The sequence below is a fragment of the Squalius cephalus genome, assembly GCF_949319135.1.
Source record: "Squalius cephalus genome assembly, chromosome: 8".
NCBI classification, from domain to species: domain Eukaryota; kingdom Metazoa; phylum Chordata; class Actinopteri; order Cypriniformes; family Leuciscidae; genus Squalius; species Squalius cephalus.
Window position 1 is genome coordinate 11,453,538 of NC_137129.1, and position 21,108 is coordinate 11,474,645.

At 38.8% G+C, this 21,108-nt stretch overlaps 1 protein-coding gene across 3 annotated transcripts; it reads left to right on the forward strand.

Annotated features, from left to right (window-relative positions):
• The first annotated feature begins 3,922 nt into the window (after positions 1-3,922).
• bag6l (BCL2 associated athanogene 6, like) lies at positions 3,923-21,104 on the forward strand. 3 transcript variants are annotated; one of them, XM_079879024.1, is made up of 25 exons: positions 3,923-4,060; positions 4,670-4,759; positions 4,945-5,062; positions 5,878-6,107; positions 6,238-6,309; positions 7,175-7,297; positions 7,389-7,543; positions 8,916-9,045; positions 9,134-9,340; positions 9,423-9,657; positions 9,889-9,948; positions 10,842-11,149; positions 12,261-12,339; positions 12,417-12,769; positions 13,589-13,871; positions 13,958-14,127; positions 15,178-15,231; positions 15,315-15,417; positions 16,469-16,593; positions 16,681-16,815; positions 17,452-17,520; positions 17,830-18,024; positions 18,207-18,314; positions 18,433-18,579; positions 19,970-21,104. In XM_079879024.1, the coding sequence occupies exons 2-25, from the start codon at positions 4,682-4,684 to the stop codon at positions 20,063-20,065; spliced, it is 3,633 nt and encodes a 1,210-aa protein (XP_079735150.1). In that variant the 5' UTR covers positions 3,923-4,060; positions 4,670-4,681; the 3' UTR covers positions 20,066-21,104. The 3 variants fall into 3 exon arrangements, with proteins under 3 accessions (XP_079735150.1, XP_079735149.1, XP_079735151.1); XM_079879023.1 differs by having other exon boundaries at positions 9,886-9,948; positions 19,970-20,938; XM_079879025.1 differs by lacking the exon at positions 9,889-9,948 and having other exon boundaries at positions 19,970-20,938.
• The last annotated feature ends 4 nt before the right edge of the window (positions 21,105-21,108 follow it).

Below are 21,108 nucleotides of genomic sequence, written 5' to 3' on the forward strand. Positions count from 1 at the left end.
ATATCCATCCAGTGCAGATTCTGATTATGTCCCCAAAAAATACTATAAAGTGATTAATTGTGTCCAGTCATGCAATACAATTCGCTTTCTGTACTGTATGTGTTGATGTGCATTTCTAAATGTCTGGTTTTCTGTTCACTTTTTCAATATCGTAAAGCTCCTTGAACAAAGACGTGTACTTATTTTTGTTACATAGAGAATTAAATATGTGGATGTCTACTGAATCGTCTCCGGCTGTGTGTTGTTTGTCATCCTTACTGATTAGGTAAATGCTGTCAGACAAACTCATAAATTTCTCTAATTTTCTCTCTCTCTCTCTCTCTCTCTCTCTCTCTCTCTCTCTCTCTCTCTCTCTCTCTCTCTCTCTCTCATTTTCATGCACACAAAGCGTTCACTTTTATGCAGACCTGTGCAGTATGAGTCACTCTAGGGAGGTGATGTCATGATAAATGCTGTTGTCATGGCAGCAGGGCAGTAGCACATCTGAAGTGTGATGTGAGAATTGTATAAATGTAGACCTTCCATCAGGGACACACATTTTCACTAGTGCAATTTCCCAACAAATTGGTACACTTTAAGGCCACTCTGAGCTTTGTGCCAATCATTTCACCCCTGCTGAAAAATGACTTCAATCAGCCTAAACTGGTTTGTGGTTTTGCAGTAAGGTCAGTCTGGTCTGGGTTTTTGGTGTCCGACCACATAACAAATTATGAATGAAAGGTCATATTATTAATTTTCATTTTAGACAGAACTTAGAGAATTATATTCTGGTAGTGGTGAGACATTGTCATTCACAGTTTTTGTGAAAAAGACTAAAAATAATGATATCTGGATATAACAACAGGGTAAAAGTTATTTAGTAACTTTATTTATTTATATAGTATATATATACTTTATATAGTTATTGAGTAAAATATTTTATTTGTTGAACAAAATTACTCACAACAGTCAGGGATGAGTTGTCTTTTTTGATGACGTCGTCTTCCCTCAGGTATATTGCATATTCATTGTCTTTTAGGCTGTTGGACTCGTGAATATTAACCTGGCTGTTTGCGTTCACCCACAGTGATTTGCTGAAATCAAAACGACAGGTGTCCCATACACAAAATAAATATATTTGAAATATATTTTCAGTATATATTTTGGAATATATGCAAATATTTGAAATTGGCCCAATAAATATATTTCACACTTAACATCATATATTTTTGTTATATTTCAGAATATATTTCAATGTATTTTTTTCTGTATGGGTCCCCAAAAGTGTCAAAATATATGTGGCATATATTCCAAATACATTGAAATATATTCTGAAATATAACAAAAATATATGATGTTAAGTGTGAAATATATTTATTGGGCCAATTTCAAATATTTGCATATATTCCAAAATATATACTGAAAATATATTTCAAATATATTTCTTTTGTGTATGGGGTGCATTAGCCAATGGCATTAAAACTTGCACTTTAGCAAAGCAAAAGCAACCGGCTGGCAAATATTTCCCTCAGTTTGTCACAAAATAAACTTCTTAAATGCAATTATTATTCCTCATTTGTCTCTCCAATTATAATCAGTGAGTGTTAGAGTGAGTATATGAAAATACAGTTGAAACCAGATATTTACATACACTTCAGAAAAAAACACAAAAACTTTTATTTCTTTACTGCCATATATTAAATCAGAGTAAACTTTTTCTGTTTTAGATCAATAAATATTAACATTTTTTTTTTTCATTTGTTAAATGTCAGAATCGAGCGAGGGAGAATTTTTATGTATTTTTTTTTTATCACTTTCATCAAAGTCAGAAGTAGCCTATACATACACTAAGTTCATTGTGTCTTTAAACAAAAAGAAAACTCCAGATGATTCCATTCTGAGCTTAAGAAGCTTCTGATAGGTTAATTGATTCCATTTGAGTTCATTGGTGGCACACCTGTGGATGCATATAAAGGCACACCTCAAACACAGAGCCTCTTTCTTTGACATCATGGGAAAATCAAGAGAAATCAACCAAGACATCAGGAAAATAATTGTGGACCTCCACAAGTGTGGCTCATCCTTAGGTGCAATTTCCAGATGCCTGAAGGTCCCACGTTCAATCTGTTCAGACAATACGCAAGTATAAAAAACATGGGAATGTACAACCATCATACCGCTCAGGAAGGAGACAGATTCTGAGTCCCAGAGAGGAACGTTTTTTGGTGCGAAATGTGTGAATCAATCCCAGGACAACAGCAAAAGACCTTGTGAAGATGCTAGCTGAAACTGGTAAGACAGTGTCATTATCCACAGTAAAACAAGTCCTGTACCACCATGAGCTAAAGGTTACTCTGGGAGAAGAAAGCCATTACTTCAAAATCACCATAAAAAAGCCAGACTACAGTTTGCAACTGCACATGGGGACAAAAATAATAATTTCTGGAGACATGTCCTGTGGTCTGATGAAACAAAAATTGAACTGTTCGGCCATAATGATAAACGGTATATTTGGAGGAAAAAGGGCGAAGCTTTGAAGCCTCAGAACACCATCTCAACTGTGAAGTATGGGGGTGGTAGTATAATGTTGTGGTGGGGCTGCTTTGCTGCAGAAGGGACTGGTGCACTTCACAAAATGGCATCATGAGAAAAGAAAATTTTGTGGATATATTGAAGCACCATCTGAAGACATCAGCCAAGAAGTTAAAGCTTGGGCGCAAATGGGTCTTCCAAATGGACAATGACCCCAAGCATACCTCCAAATTAGTTAAAAAAGTGGCTTAAGGACAACAAAGTCAAGGTATTGGAGTGGCCATCACAAAGCCCTGATCTCAATCCCATAGAAAATTTGTGGGCGGCACTGAAAAGGCGAGTGCGAGCAAGAAGGCCTACAAACCTGACCCAGTTACACCAGTTCTGTCAAGAGGAGTGGGCCAAAATTCCAGCAAACTATTGTAGAAAGCTTGTGGAAGGATACCCAAAACGTTTGGCCCAAGTGAAACAGTTTCGGGGCAATTCTACCAAATACTAAGGAAGTGTGTGTATACTTCTGACTTTGATGAAAGTGATAAAAAAATACATAAAAATTCTCCCTCGCCCGATTCTGACATTTAACAAATTAAAAAAATATGTTCATATTTATTGATCTAAACCAGAAAAAGTTTACTCTGATTTAATGTATGACAGTAAAGAAATAAAAGTTGTGTTTTTTTCTGAAGTGTATGTAAATATCTGGTTTCAACTGTATATAGCCTACCAGTAATATCTTCCCTTTCATAAGAGATGCTGATCTCATTTTATGCCTGTCAGCAGTGCTAGGTAGTATATTGATTACATGTAATCTGGATTACGTAATCAGATTCCAAAAATGAAGTACTTGTAATTAGATTATATTAAGTTTTAAAATGCTCGTAATCAGACTACAGTTACTTTTTTATTGATTATATGATTACATATTATTCACACAATGGCAGTAAATCATTCATAATTTATTGATTCTCCCTAATTCTTCTTTGTAATGTCATAAATTTTCCTTTCTAAAAAAGCATATCGCTCATACATCCAGAAAGTATTGTGAAGTTGCACACACACAGACCAGTGAACATTTCTCTTTTAAGAAGCGTTTTTTCAACATTGCATATTGAATCAACTCCTGATGAACACATTAACTATTATCTGAGATAATACTTATCTGAATTATCCATCGATAAGTCATTTAACCATGCATTACTTTATATGGAAAGCTTTTGTCTTTCAAACTATTTTGTCTATATTAATAATAATAATAATAATAAAAATATATATTTTTATTAAAATTATTAAAAGTATATATATACACAAACCACATTATATACTAAACAAACAACAAATAACAACAATTTGATAAACCAGCTATGAACGCAACATTATTTTGAAATCGCACTTTATTTTGGGATTCTGAGAACATGACATCACTTCCTAGCAAAGCACCGTTTTGGGATTAGCTAGCTGTTTAGCTAGCCATGTCCCTATAACCGGTGTGTGGGATAAAATAGCATAAATAACATTTAAGTCGCCGAACTACCACAGTTATCCATTAAAAGTAAGGTGTTTAATCCTTTGCATTTCCTATGCACTGCTGCTATTCATATTTGGTGTTAGTTTTTTTCCCTGGAATTATCAACCGATTAACAACTGTTGTTAGCCTAGTAACGTTAGCTAGCCTAACGTCACATATTGTAGCAGTGGTGTTTAGTTTAACAACACCAATAATGGATGACTAGTGTAAAATATTTGTGTTTTTAATAATAGGTGTGGTTATTTTTGCTTATACGCAGTATTAAAATGAAGTACGCCAATGTGGATTGTATTTATTATATGGGTGTTACGATGTTTGTTATTTTTCACCCATCTGTATTGATAGCATCTAAGTTTCAGCACTAGTAGCGCCCGACGTTACTATAGAGACACAATGAGAAATGAACCATATTATATTCAACGAAGCTGTATTGCCAGCTTACGACGTTTCTATTGCGACAAAATACGTTACGTGGTAAAACTAGTAACGTCAGTCAGCTTCTTTGATTTAAATGGGTTCTGATTTTATCGCTAGCAGTGTAACGTAGATGATGTGTTACATAGCAGTTAATTGGTCATATAAAAGCTTGCGATCATTTTTGGAAACATTCTTCATCCTCTCGTCTTGTTAAAGAAACTTCAAGTCATGGAGGAACCAGGAGCCGTAGAGGTGACCGTGAAAACTCTAGATTCCCAGAGCAGGACGTTCACTGTCAGGGGAGAGGTGTGTGTTCTAGTTTATCAGTCAAGAGGAATTCATTTGCGCTATGATTATTTTGTATGAGTAACCCAAATACCTTGGTTCACAAAGTGTCATGAACCAATACTGCTGATAAATACACTTTACATTGATAAATCATTAACGTTGAAGTTCACCATCTGATTGTCACCTCTCTTTCTTTCTCTCAGTGGACAGTGAAGCAGTTTAAAGAGCACATTGCTTCCTCCGTTGAAATCCCGGTGGATAAACAGAGGTTGATTTACCAGGGTAAAGTGCTGCAGGATGAAAGGACACTTGCAGAATACAGTGAGTCATGGCTTGATGTCTGTTTTCGCTCGTTTGCAGTACTTTTCACTGTATGAATTACTGCGCTTGTCAGGTGACTGTTTTTTTTATTATTGAGTCATTAGATCGTTCACGCAACCGTTTCATTCCAAATACTGATTCAGTCAGGTGTAATGATATGACACAGCGCCTGAAAATAGTCCCCAGCTCAGTAACTTCCAACGTGACCAGGACTAAGTTTGTCTAACCTATTAGACCTATTTTCAGGCGCTGCGTCATATCATTACGCCTGCTGGACTCATGGTACGGCAGCAAAGTTTCTTGATTATTACGCAGGAATGAGAGTATAGTTCCTAGCCATATCAGCCTAGAAAATCGCAACTTTACATTTTCCGTCGGTCTTAGTACACAATGTAACTACAGAAGAGTCAAGTTTTAAATAGGAAAAATTATGAAACTCTTATCATTTTTTTGAGAGAGATGCTAATGGTCCTGTCCGATTCAATGATCTATGCTAAGCTATGCTAAAAGTGGTACCGCCAGACCCGGAGATCGGCTGAATGGATTCGAAAACGAGCCTATTTCCAAAAAAAGTGGAGTATCCCTGTAAGGTGTGCTCGTGTGAAAGTTCCATAATTATGCTCAAATGTAAAAATAAATTTCTCAGCTTAAATTTTTTTAGCAAAATTATCATGATTATCAGTTTAACCGTTATCGTACAGCCCTAAGACAAAGATCGGTATAGGTTTTTTTTTGTTTTTTTTGTCTGTGTGCGATTTGAATGATAAATAATTTTCTATCAAGCATGTTTCTATCACAGCCTTTCTGTTTTTCAGATGTTGATGGGAAGGTCATTCATCTTGTGGAGCGAGCACCTCCTCAGAGCAATCAGTCTGGGGGTGGAGGAGGTGGAGTTTCTGGCTCCTCGGGTGCAACGGATGGGGGATCCACCTCCTCTCAATCCACCACTTTTCCAGGAACTTCACATGACCGTAATGCAAACAACTATGTGATGCTGGGCACTTTTAACCTGCCTGTGAACATCATGGACTCACAGCAAATACAGGTACAGTGCATTCCTTACGTCAAGAGACACGTGTTTGCAATACATGATCACTTAACCTCAGACATCCACTTTAATATACACATGAGTGATTCTGCTATCAAAGAAAATATACATTTCTTCACCCCTCTAGATGTCAATGCAGCAAATGTTGGCTGGTGTTGGAGAAATGGGACGTAATGTTAGAGTAAGCACTAGCACTGGAGTAAGTCATCCTAATTTCACCTATTATACACTGCCCACTGCCCAGCCAAAAAAAAAAATTGCTGTTTGGATTTAAATAGGCAAATGCTTAAGAGTCTATGACTGGATCATTATTGCAGTGATGATTATGTTTCTAGCATGTTATATGCTTGGCAACAGTTCTTCTTTCTAACCCTAATTGATGGATTGTGTAGTTTTTCATTTCTGAAGTAGACTTTACAGAATGCTTGACTCCTGCATTGTCAATACAAGATCTTTAAAAAAAAATTGACACCTCTTGATGGAAATAAATGTTGTGATATTATTTCCATCAAGAGGTGCATTCATTGTTGGTCAATATCTTGTATTGACAATACAGTACAGCACTCTGTAAAGTCTACTCCAGCACATCCCAAAGACTTTCAATGAATTTAAGGTCTGGACTCAGAGGTGCCAATTCATGTGTGAAAATGATTCTTCATGCTCCCTCCCAACCATTCTTTCACAATTTGAGCCTGATGAATCTTGACATTGTTATTCTGGAATATGGCCATGATGTGTCTTCCTACGTGGTTGTTTAAGAAATGAAAAGCTACACACTCTATCAATTAGGGTTAGAAGAACTGTTGCCAAACATACAACATGCTAGAAACATAATAATCACAGCAAGAATGGTCCAGTCATAGACTTTATGGCATTTGCCTTTTTAAACCCAAACAGCGACTTTTTTTGCCCGGGCAGTGTATATTTACATAATAATGAACGTTATAAGCAGTGTTCCTGAATGTTTGTCTCAGTAGCACTTGTGCTTTGTGTTGTCGCAGCCTATTGTTTAAAACAAAAGGTTATCTCTGGACACATCTACAGTCATTTATTTCCTCTCACAGAGCAGTGGCTCTGTGGATGTCCATATCAACGTGGACCAATCAGTGCAGAGCGAGCCTAGGATGAGGCTCCAGCTGGCTGAAAGCTTGCTGCGAGAGACTCAGGCTTTAATCCACAGACTTGAGGTACAGAACAAACATTTCTATCAAGTAAAACAATCTTATTTGATTTCTTACTTGTACATAAATAATGTTTCAGGATGATGCTTATTTTCAGGGTCAATCAAATCAACCGTCATCTCAGCAGGAGACACCACCTTCTCAGCCATCATCATCATCATTCTCAGCACAACCAATGGACAGCTCCCCACCTCCACCCTCCTCCTCCTCTTCTCCTTCACAGACAGATGGAACAACTCATTCTGGACCCAAGTAAGAGAAGTATATTAGTGTCAAAGACAAATAAAGAGTGTTCATGATAAAGAACAGGAAAAAGACATACCAAGCGCTTAATGTACTTGTCGTATTCATGTGGTTTCGAATGCTGCTTAAAGGGATACTTCACCTCTGGGAAGATGAATGTGTATTTAAAATAGGTCATTTAAGTAGAAGAAATGTGGAGAAATTTTTGAATTTGGAGCTTTCTAGACTGAGAAAAGCCAGAAAATGTATTTTTGGCTTATGTGGATGAAAGACAACAACTCCCAGAATGCACTTGCTTCGCTGCCTTAGGAGGCCACGCCTACCGGTTAGAGAGCACAGTTGAAAACAACAAGGCTAGCCTAAGTAAGTGATGAGTTTGCCAGGGATTTAGAGACCCAAAATGTCCGGGATTCGGCTTTTGCGTTCTACAGTCGCCATTCATCATGTTTACTGTGGCGAGCAGGACGAGGCTGACGGCCGCGGGAGAACGGCGCGAGGCCGGTGGCGTCATTACTGAGACGCGCCGGGTCTCGCATCTCTCACGGAGGAGCGGAAATTTTCTTAGCAAGGGTAAAACGCACATCAACCGATCACTTGTTTAGCGTTCATGTAAACACTACAGTCAGATTCACCGATCGGAATTAATTCAGTTAGATTGAAACGAGAGGTGTGCATGTAAACAATGAATGGCGACCGCAGAACGCAAAAGCTGAATCCCGGACATTTTTAACAGTCTCGCCCGCCGGACAAGTCCGGGAAAAGGAAGATGGTAACCCCTACTTACTCAGCTTTCTCCTATTATTCAGCTTTCTCCACAGAACAAGAGCATGCTAGCTTAGCTTCCAAAGAAAGACGGCTGATACTGTGTACATTCTGTGAGTGAGATCCCACCCTGTATGGGCGGGTTGTAAACATGCGGAACAACGCCATCTACTGGCTGTAGTCTTTAGCCTCTGGACAGAAAATCCTCCGATGACGCAAAATGACGATTTTTGCGTCATCGGAGGATTTTTTCCAGACAAAAAATACATAAATCTCTCCTCTCAGGGGGATATGAGGGTGGAAAGCATGGTATTTCGAAAATACTACAGGTTTTCTACTAATACAAAGCTTAATGCTAAATCCTGAAGTAACCCTTTAATGTTTTTGTGAAAACCGTGATGCATTGATTTCAGGACTCTTTGAATAGAAAGTTCAATAGAAAAGTGTTTATTTGAAATAGAAACCTTTTGTAACATTATAAATGTCTTTACTTTTACTTTTGTCCTTGCTAAATGCATCATTGCTGAATGACAGTATTAATTAACGTATTAACCTGTTTCCATTTTCTGATTGTGTCAAAGATCACATGTCTCCAATACATTTGTCTTTGTCTCAACAGTCACCCAAGCCCTTTAGAGTTGGTGGAGGTTCTTTCAGAGGTGCGAAGGGTGGAGGAGCGCCTTCGTCCTTTCATGGAAAGAACACATTCCATCCTTGGAGCGGCTAGTTCTGCTGACTACAATAACAATGTATGCTCTAGATAGTTGTAATGCTACATAATTGACATGTGCTATAAAAATCAGTGTTCATGTTCTGAAAAACTGTTTTCTTGGACAGACTCAAGAACGTGAGGAAGATCAGCGCACTCTCAATTTGATTGGAGAGTCACTCCATCTCCTTGGCAATACATTGGTGTCTCTGAGTGATCTTCGGTGCAATTTATCTGCTCAGCCTCCCCGCCACTTACATGTGGTGCGACCGATGTCTCACTACACCACCTCCCCTGTCGTGCTACAGAGTGGACTGCCCCATATTCCCATTCCGGTGAGCTAACCACTATACGTTCAAAACTAATTCATACTGTTCATATCAAACAGTCAACCTTGCAAAATATGTCATCTTCCAGGTGAACCTAGGTTCCACTATGACCATGACTTCAAACAGCAGACAGACTAGCGAGGGTCAGGCCCAACCCTCACAGCCCAGCAACCAATCAGAGCCTCAGGGTCAGGCACCTCCTCCTCCTCCTCCACCAAATGGAGCCAGTCAACAGGCAGGTCACGGTCAGGGGACTCCAAGAGTGATCAGAATCACTCACCAAACCATGGAGCCAGTGGTCATGATGCAGATGAACCTGGATGGTATGCCAACAAACCAACCCACACAATCAGACCCCAGTGACTTTAGCACTGTGTTCAGCCGTGCTGCCCATTCCTGGTCTGCTTCACTTCTAAAGATCCCAAATATTTTTCTTCATCATTCTGATTTTTACGATTTAAAATAGTTGCTTTCAGAAAATGACTTGTTCAGACCTGGAATGGGTGGCTGTAGTGTAACTGCCAGCCACTGATCTGTGCATTTCTGTGCAGCAGATTCAGACAGTGGATCGCAGGGCCAAAGGCAACAGAACCCCAGCGCTGCTGGAGAGACTGGTTAGTTTCCACCTCTCTCTGTAGTCAGTAACCTGCTGTGCCAACATTAACATGTGATATGTAACATGTTATAACATGTCATAAGGAATAGTTCACTCAAAAAATTGCATTTTACCATCCTTTGCAGGCCCTCATGTTTTTTAAAACTCATTTCACTTCCCGTCTTCCATGGGACACAAAACAGGACATATTTCCATAATTTCTAGTGTGCTTGTTGTCCATACAATAAAAGTAAATCTGGACCGGGGCTGATGAGCTTACAAATGAGCTTCATTTAAAGAAGTAAAAGCTCTCTGTTATTTTAGTATTATTTATCTGTATTAAATATTAATATTATCTTTGATATCATTTCAGTTTTCATCTTCATTTAAAATGAAATAAAGCAGTTGTGTTTTGTGCCTTTTTCATTTGTATTATTTTTTGTTTGATTAAATATTCCTATTTAGCTTTGTTTTTTTGTTTTTTTTTTTGTTTTTTTCAGTTTTTGAGTAATTTTAGTGTTTTAAATTTAACTTTATTCCTATTTTCCAAGGCAACATTTCAAAGGTTTTTTAGGTGTAAGTTTTTGAACTAACATTTATATTTTATCTTTTCAATTAATGAACTCTTTTTAATAGTTTTAGTTAACAACACTGCTCTGGACATTCTTCAAAAGTCCTCCTTTAGTGCTCCATGGAAGAAGGAAAGTCATAGAGGTTTGGAACAACATGAGGGTGAGAAAAGGATGTCAATTTGAGTGGTGATTAAGCACTGTTTGTGCACTGGGATGTAAAGCAGCTATTGTTAGTCAGTTGTCTGTAGTCTTGTGTGAAGAATTCAGACTTGGAGCAGTTTCATTTGTCAGCATTGTTAATAGGATCTCTTCACTGAATCTGTGTATCTGTTCTCTAAAGGCACCACGGCGCCAATCCACGTTCCAGGTCTGCCGCCAGAGTTCATGCAGGCCATCATGCATCAGATCTCCCAGCAGGCTGTCGCCATGGCAACTGCAGCCTCTGCTGGACACCAGGGGCAGCAGCAGGGCACTGCTGGCACAAATGCCCAGAGTGGAGAAAGCCATGCCCCTCCGCCACCTCAGGCCAGGGTGGTTATCACACGCCCCTCCTTATCCCCACGCATCCCCCAACCCATGAACACCAGGGGGACCACCATCAACCTGCGCGCAACAGTGCCTCCCTCAGCAGGACAACAGACTAATCAAGTATGAACCTTTATGCTACAATACAGGGCTCAGTTCTAATTATTTTTCTACTGGCCTAGTGGGAACAGTAGTTAAGATTTTTTTACTTGCCTTTCCAAATTTTTCAATTGGCCCCACCGCAAAAAACGAATAAATAAATCAAATAAAAGAGTCACTGTTTACATTGTTTTTGACCCATGTAACTTTGCATTCTCATAAATAAGATTATGACACCAAAAGTTTATATGCCAGTGAAATTCTCATTTCCAATTTCAATAACATAGCAAAAACTACAAGACCAATTAATATAAATTTCAAACATTATTAAAGACAAGGAAGCAGTCACCAATAAATTAAAAACAAATAAACAAATTAGAAGCAACATCACAAAGAAATATAACATAACAAAGGTACAAATAAAATAGTGCTTTAAGTTTTTCAGGTTGGTCTACTCTAAACAGTATTATTCAGGTTTAATTAAATAAAGTAATCAAATGTAAAATAACACTGTATCATCACTTCACTGCTGCTGTGAAGTTCCAATTCACACCACGCCGACAGTCACCAGATTACAGCACGTCACTTTACAGACATTCTAATTCCAATTCAGCATGTACAATCGGCGAAAAGACGGCAACAGACTCCGAAAGGGGTAACGCACTGGTCCGACAAAGTCTGTCAGTGCAGTGTGAATTGGCCTTAAGACCTAATGCACAGGTCCAATATACTATACACATGCATTTTCTTTCTCAACTGTTTATGTTCACTTATAACATAACTGACTGTGTTTATGATGATGCTCATTTTGACATAATTTTGTGGGTGTTTGTCCGTTTAAGTGCAAAAAGACACGAAAGAGAACTCATTTCAGTATTTGCCCACTTGAGTACAGAATTGAATTCACTTTCTTGTCTTGAGCTTGAATGGTTTAAAATTGGTTGAATGTTTAAATTGGCATGACTTAAAAACACATGCGTAAACTTTTTGTGCTCAATCGGGCCAGTGACAATTCAGTCATGAGCGTCTTTCACGCTGACCAAGGGCCATCAGGCAGTCCTTATTGTCGAGCCCTGCATTATTGTATTTTGGAGACATGTAAAACTCATAGTTCCATTTTCATTCCTCAATCAAGGGCAACCCTATGATGTCCTCTCCTCTCACGCAGATGGTCAGTGGTTTGGTTGGGCAGCTTTTGATGCCATTGCACACAGGTAAGTTGTCCTTACCTATTCAGTTCCTGTGTTAAGCAACACAAAGCTTATAAACATATTATGTTTTCCATTGTCAGGGGACCAGACATCCTCTACCTCATCCTCCCAGTCTTTCTCTTTCTCTACTTCTGCATCTACCTCTTCTTCGTCCTCTTCTTCCTCCTCTTCCTCCTCCTCTTTCTCTTCTTCCACTGCTCCTCCAACCTCTGCCAACACGTCCGGTCAGACGTCCACCCATACCACCAGCACTGCGACTGTGGGTCAGTCCCAAGAGGGCAACCCAGGAGATAACCTAGCTCAGCTTCTGGGCTCTCTCCTGGGAGGAGTTGCGGGAGCTGGTGGAGGGGTGTCTGGAGGTGCTGCTCCCTCCATTACAGTGACTATTCCAGGTGTCCCTACGTTTATCCAAGGCTTGTCTGAGTTCATTCAGGTTGGTATTTTTTTTTGTAGTATACCTATATATCGGCAAATAGTATATAGCATTTTTCAATGATTGGCATCGGCCGATACGTTTTTCTGTTTGGCCGATGTGATGGGAGCGGAATTTTTTTTACAACGCATCAGTTAAACAAAGAAACGTTTTTGAATATCTAATAAACATTTAGTTTTGCAAACTTTTGAGATCCAGCTGTGAGATCTACTGAAGTGTGCAATTTTAGACTGCATAAAAATGTGTGAACTCTGCGTAATGATCGACAAACTTTAAATCCTTGATTCAAACTATGCTGTGCTATATCCATTTGGCCGCTATGTTGTATTCATGTCAAATTCGCTGTGTACTGTCAGTAAAATTAGTCTTTATTTGAAAAAATAGGATTCCCAGTGCAACATAGACATACCAGAGTATTGAGTACACTGCTGGTTACAGTGTTTACTTCCTTTTTACTCATTTGTGTTTTCTTTATTTGTGTAAAATACTATAATAGGATTACAGAATCAAGAATTTGTCATCTAAGGCATAAATCTGTTTAAGTTCAAATGCTTTTTTTCATATAAATTTCAAATTATTTAGTAAATATGTAAAATAAATATAAATTTCATTTCAGAAATTGTTATGCATGTGTTTTTACTATCTTTAAATTAAATATTGTATATCTGCTTTATATCAGCCATCTGCCACCCTGCTCTTTAAGATATCGGTATCGGCCATCAGAAAATCAATATCGGTCGATCACTAGTGCTTTTCTCTGTGTCTTTGCAGTCTGATCTTACCAAATGTGTCCATTTGAATGCCCTGTTTTCTTTCTAGTCTGGTCAGCCTGTGTTTCCTCCACCAAACCAGCAGCCTCCACCCTCACAAGCCACACCCCCTGCCCCTTCAGGAGCCGCCCCCACTACTGCCCCTCAGCCTCCCAGTGGAGGCGGAGAGACGCTCAGCCCCGAGCTTTTCACTGGTATCGTGCAGGGTGTCCTGTCCACCATGATGGGCTCTCTGGGGGCTGGCCAAGGCAACACTGAGAGCATTGCCCAGTTTATCCAGAGACTTTCCCAGACCAGCAACCTCTTCACGCCTGGAGCTGGAGATGCAGTGGGTAAGGGCTTCTGTGTTCCTGTAGTGCAACTCAAAGCACAGCAAAATGCCACAATTTATGACTCACTGTCTGTGTTGGTTTGGTAGGGTTTTTTGGAGATCTGCTGTCTCTGGTTTGTCAGAGTTTCTCAATGGTGGACATGGTTCTGCTGCTGCATGGTAATCCTCAGCCTCTGAGCCGCATCCAGCCCCAACTCACAGCCTTCTTCACTGAGCACTATCTGCAGGGCCGAGAGCCCAATGATGCCAACATAGCTGTGAGTCTGAGCTCACGCCGCTTTCATACGTGACCTTCATTACATCAGTTCTACATGAAGATCTCATATACTGTCAGATATGTTCAGTGTGGTACAAACTTTTAGCGGTATCTACCTTAAGACGACTCCCAAATCAATTTAGCACTCCAGTCACGAGTGCATGAGTTTTTTTATATAGTAATTTATACAATAGATTGCTTTAAAGCTATGTCGCTTTCAATTATAACTACAGTTTAAGTTTCTACTATAAAGAAGCTCTCCAGTGTGTTCATGTTTTCACTTATTACGTAATCGCCATGGACCAATGTTAGTTTGAAGTTTTTTTTTTTTACCAGCTGGAGCAAACTTTTCTGGAAAGTTTGCTTTTGGCAAGCTGTTTCAAACTACTGTCATCATCTTCTTGAAGTTGCGCTGCGCAGACCGATTGGTCTATGATATCAAAGTGCTGCGAGAGTAATTAGATAGCAGACGGCTCTGTATGCTTTAAAATCGCTCTTGGGATATTTTGATGTCATACGGTCTGTGCAGCGCCACTTCAAGTCGAACACACCTATTTATTCAAAGGATTTGTTCAAAACAGCTGATTCATTCAGAAACTAACCAAGTGAGCATTTTCATGAATGGGTTATTTGAAACATTCACTCAAAAAATTTGTTATAAAAATGCTGATTCATTGAGTAACGAAACACCATTGTGTTGCTCGGAGATGCACAACAGTTCTGCTGTGGCTTTGTTTGGAACATTGCTTTCTAATAGACTACATCACAGTGAATGTGTGCACTCTTAAGTGAGTGACATAGTCTGTAATGTCAGGTTGCACATTGTTAAAACAGTAATTATGATTTTATCCTTGACGATACATATCGCACACCGCTAAAGGGGACATTTGAGTCATGATGCAAACAAATCATTCATACAGTGTTTTGATCCACTGATTCATTGAATTGGACACTTCGAAAGAACTGATCCATTGATCTTTACACTTATAAAACAACACTTCCCAATTGAATGAATGTTACAAAGGCTGATGGTATTGTTTCTGTTATTTAGAGTGCTTCTGAGGATCTGATCAATGGACTAGAGGAGTACATTGCAGAGAGTTTTGTAAGTCTTGTTTGCTGATTTATCCTGTAACATTTTGTTAATCAGACACTAACTGATTGTCCCTGTGCCTTATTTGTTTCAAGTCCACTGTGACTGTTCGAGAGAGGGTGGACATCATCCAAACCAACATGTCCTTCCTGAGACAACAGTTCACTCGCATAGCTACTCACGTTCTGCGCTGTACAGGTGACCCAAAAACTGCTCTCGCCCTAACATTCAAATTCCACTTCACAAACATTGTGTTTGAAACTTTCTCATCAGTGTTTAGTATTATTTATAAACAATTATAGTATTTATAAAAAAAATTAATTAGCATTTATTTTATGACTTTTTATGTCTTAATCATTTAATTTTTACTATTGATGTGCTTTTTCCATTTTTTTTAAATTAGTTTTAGTTTTATTATTTTTAATATTTCTATATAGCTTTAAGGGGTCATTAGTTAAAAATCCAATTTCCCTTAATATTTTGACATATAAGAGGTCATTGTACAATACAAATATCCTGTAAGTTTCAGAACTCAAAACTTCCTTGTTAGGCCAAAAACAGTTTTTATTGAAACCAAGCTCCCAAAATGACTCGTTTAAGATTTTGCTTTGTCTGTTAGCCTTAAGATCGTTTGATATGAACTCACTTTACTTAAAATGATGAATATAAGAATGATAGTGCATTCATTCATAATTTGTTTACATGAAGCACCACAAGTTATCCTGTCAGCTATAACATTGGTAACTTCAAGTACTTAAACTTTATTTGCCACAACCAAGACATACGTATAAATGTTTTACAGTTGCCAAATGTTTCAACTTTGTAACGAGAAAAATGCGTTTCTTCATTTTAACACTAATATAATGCAATAAAATACAATACTACCTCACAAATACATAAGGAATGAATATAAATTAAGATGACCAATGACCATGATGTCACAGACTGGAGTATCATTGGTATTTGAGGTGCAGGTTTGTCCTCTGATTCGAATCAGACTCTGGCTCAAACATGTATGGCAAACATCATTACAAATTATTTTATTATGCAAAACTGTTACCCAATCAAAGCAGTGGGCGTGTACTTCAAAGCGACCCTTCATGACCCCTTGCATTTATTTTTGTTTTAGTCATTTTAGCCAAGTTTTTCCAAGTAATACTTATATTTTATTTCAGCTGGATTTTAAATGAACAAAAACAATTTGTAATAGTTTTGGTTAACAACAACACTGTTGCTAATGTGTTTCCAGATAACACGTTCGGCCAGCGCTTGCTGTACCTGTGCACTCAGGGTCTATTTGAGTGTTTGGCCCTCAATCTGTTCTGCTTAAGAGGAGAGCAAAGAGCTTTAACCACTGTCATCAACCACCGAATTGTAAGATCCATTGATTCATCCACATGAAGATGGTTTGGTGTTGCATAAAATGCATAATGCGTTCATGTTTTGTTCCTTGCTCATCAGAGGAGAATGTCAGCAGAAGTGAACCCCAGTCTGGTGAACTGGTTGACCAGTATGATGACCATGAGGCTGCATGTGATTTTAGAGCACAACCCAATCACTGAAGACCAGATCCAGAATTATGTCATCTATACACAGGTCCTTAATTTAGATCATGTGTGTCCAATTCTCCTCTTGGAGGACCAACATCCTGCAAATCTGAGCTCCAACCCACTTGCTTGAAAATTTCTAGGCTGTGTTTCAAATCGCCCCTATACCCTCAATCACTATTCCCTACATTACTCCACTAATATAGTCCACTTGAAGGAGTGAATGAAAACGAGTGAGTGAATTCAGACACAGTGTGCCGGAAGGGCTGCCACTTTTGCATAGTTTGTGCTTGCTGTTTAATAATCATTTGAAGCTTAGCAAACTGTCAGCTCCAGTAGTATTGAAAAGATTTATGTTAAACTCTGTCATGAAAACTAGCATGTATAAACGTTAATTAAGCAATTTATTAATCAATTAAAAATAAATTTATACCTGTATGATGACACTACAAATGGCTGTCCCCTCAAATAGTGACAGACACATTTCAGATTTCAGACACAGCCCTTGATTAGCTGATTCAGGTGTTTTTAGTTCATGTTGGAGTTGAACTCTGCAGGATAGTGGCCCTCCGGGAACAGGTTTGGACATCTCTGATTTCGATTCACACCCTCATCAGGATTCACTCCCAAACTGAGCCACAGAATACAGAACTGAATATGCTCCTATTATCTTTTTCATGTACAGAGCGAGTCGTCTCAGAGAACAGAGTCAGATGCACAAGCAAGCCACCAGTCAGATGACATGAGTATTGAGGTATGTTTCAACAGAAGGAGAGTAAGTCACCGAAAATTATTATGAGTGCAACATATTAAAATATATGCAACTTTACATACACACTTAATTATATACACTATATTACTTTATTGTGATAAAAAAAAGTTTGAAATCGGTAAGCCGTTTTTTTCAGCAAGAACACATTAAATAGACTAAAGGTGACAGTAAATGCATTTATAATGTTACAAAAGATGTCAAGTTTTGTGTTTCCACAAAAAAATTAACTAGCAAAACTGATTTAAACATTGATAATACATCAATGTAATAATATGTAATTATATATTCCAGATGGAAGAGGGTCTGTCTCCTGCTCCTGCCACCACTGCAGAGGAAGTCATGGCATCCTCAGGAGACACTGCTGATGGTGATGAACCACCCGGCAGGCCATCATTAGAAGAGTTGCGAGGAGCGGTAGCCATGGCAACCGCGGACAGGGAGGAGTCAACTGGAGAGGCGGAGCCGTGGGCAGCAACTGTTCCACCCGTGAGACTCAATTGTCTGCTGTGTCTATTGATTCAGTGTATCTGCTAAAAGTTTGTCAGCATTTGTTGTACACTAAATTACCTCAAAGATAACAGAGCTAGAACAGGAAAGCACTGATATAAAAATTCTGGCTACTAGTCTATAAGTAGTAATGAGAATGTTTGTATATTTGTGTTAATCAGGAGTGGGTACCCATCATAAGACATGACATGTTGACGCAGAGAAAGATGAAAGCACAGCCTCCTCTGTCTGATGCTTATTTTCACGGGATGCCAGCCAAGAGAAGGAAGGTCTGTGCACCAACTGCATTCACTACAATAGTGACTGAATGAATGAATGAATGAACAATTCATTGAAACTACATCGCACTGATGAGATATCCTTCCTTTGCATTCATGTGGCTCACAGACCGCACAGGGAGAGGGTCCTCACCTCTCTTTAGCTGAAGCCGTGAGTCGAGCTGCCAGGACAGCAGGGGTACGACCTGTTACTGCCCCAGACAGCCTACAGGGGGAGCTGGAGGCACCAGAGCTGCAGGAAGCATACACACAACAAGTAAGAAACTAAACCCACACCTAAAGCCTAATTTATACTTCTGCGTCAAACTTACGCCGTAGCTACGTCGTAGGCTGTGTGTAGCTCGCGTACCCTTCGGCGTACCCTGATGTGCACCTCTCCAAAAATGTAACAACGCGTCAACTCTACGCGGATGCAAGCGCTGTGATTGGTCTGCTCGGACCGCTCCCTCGGGTTTCACATGTTCCCTCTGCGCGCGTGAACTCGGACAACGACGCAGAAGTATAAATGAAAACCAACGCGTTGCCTACAGCGTAGAGGCTCCGGCGTAGGTCTGACGCAGAAGTATAAATCAGCCTTAATCCATCCTGAGAACATTGTAATATTTATTGATATTTTGAATTAGCTTTTATTTTTATAGTTTCATTTTCATTTTAATTGAATTTTTGGTCATTTTGTTATGTGCTTTCGTCATTTTTATTCGTTTATTTATTTGTATTTAGAAATTTTTTTCATGTAATATTTATATTTTATTTTATTTCAGTTAATACAAATTATTGTTATAGTTTTAGTCTTAGGACTGATTTTTTTTTCCATCCCGCTCCTGTGAGTATCATCTTATTCCCATAGAATTTTCATATCCACCCTCTCTCAATTTAGGTCCCGTTCCCACAATTCCACATTATTAGTTCAGGATATTAAAGTGTCTTTTCTCACAGTGTCTCTTTAAAAGGACTCAGTCTCTTTAAAACCCTCCTTTCTGAGATCATACTCTGCTTTGATTGGTCAGATGGCCCAGTCTGTTGCGATTGGTCTACTGCTAACAGTGTATGTCGGAAACGAAACGTCCATCTGAATTTCAGCTCCGGATGCTTCCTCAGCACTTGTATACACAGTGATATGAACAGTAATTGTCCCCGTCCTTTCCTCGTACATGCGAAGTTGATTTGCTCTTGCAGCGCAGAAAACGGCATTTTCTCAACATGTCGACAACACAAACCAAACTCTTCCAGGCCTCAGCTACAACTACAGCGTTTGAGGGCGGGTCAAAGTAGATGTTGTTCGCGGGCGGCCAATAAAAACCCACAGGCTGGCATTATGCAGATTTGTTAGAAACCTACATGGGTTTTTTAACGGGAAGTGAGACTGGAATTACTGACGTCTCTTTTCAGGCAGTTTCTTTTGTGAGACGGTAACTCAATTTATTGGGCACTTCTTTAAAACTTTACAGACCTTTTACATTAACAAACGGCGATATAACTCACTACATAGATCGAATCTGAAAAAAGCATAATGTGGCATTTTAAAGCTACAAATCTTGCAATCTGTCAGATCTTACGGGAAAGCAGACCATGCAGATTCATTGTGACCTTGCTCTCTGAATGTCTTTAAACCTTTAAAACCCTTTTCATCCTTAATTGTCTTCCAGGTGAAGAGTGATATAAAGAAAAGACTGAGTGAGGATCCAGACTACAACCACCAGCGCTTTCCCAACACCCACAGAGCTTTTTCTGAAGACTGTTAAACCGACAGCTCCGTTTACTCATCTATCTTGTCATCTGTCAAGCTCACAGTCATGACCATAACGTCTCGAATGGAACAGCCAATAGTGTCATGCCTTGAGGGAACCCAGTTGTTTTGAAATCGGTAACTGACACATAACTCAGATGTCTGCCATAGTCAAATGTGTGGATAGTGACTAAATATAGAGCCGGTGAACTAGACCGGCCATAGAGGCAGAAGAAACTAGTCTTTCTTCCGTCTACATGGCGTCCATCTTATAGTCTTTGTAGATGTCACCAGTCATCACAGTCAGTTTCACACTGACGGGATTCATGGATGTCCATTGTATATTAGCTGTACATTGTTGTACTAAGTTGTTTTAATATTGACAATAATAGCAGTTGTATTAGACACATTTACATGAAGAAAACCTAATTCATTCCAGCTTGACCTGCTCAATGTGTAGATAAGGAGGATGCCAAGATGAATGTTTACAAGGTGCAGACATGTTGATCATGATTAGACGTACAGCACTGCACATTCGTCACTGAGGACTGGAAGTGTTTTAGTCATAGTGATGACATAGAGCTGTTTCTTGTTATTATTTTTTTGCATGCCAAAAACATCATGTTGTCCATGAATGTGGCTGTTATGAATAAAATGATCCAAGTCTAGAATTACTTCTAGTTTTAAAAACAGCTGTGTCTGCCTTCATGTTTGGTCACTAATATTAAAGAAACACCTTTGCTATGGTTTAGGTTTTAAAACACACACAATGACTTTCAAGTGGTTTCTAGTTAGCGTTGCATTACTTTTTTTAAGATGTAAAATTGTGGGATAATTTGGAGGGAGACCGTTTTGTCGATTTTTGCATATGTTATATTAAACTCTGATTAAAAAAAAAAAAAAAAAGAACAAACAAATGTTTTTCTTTAATTAATGGGAAACATAAGTTTTAGTCAACCAACATTTGGTCCCTATTGAACAACAACTTAACCTAGGCTTAATTTGTAACCCTGTTACCCATATTGAATTAATTTTCTAGCAATAAATATACTATCATTA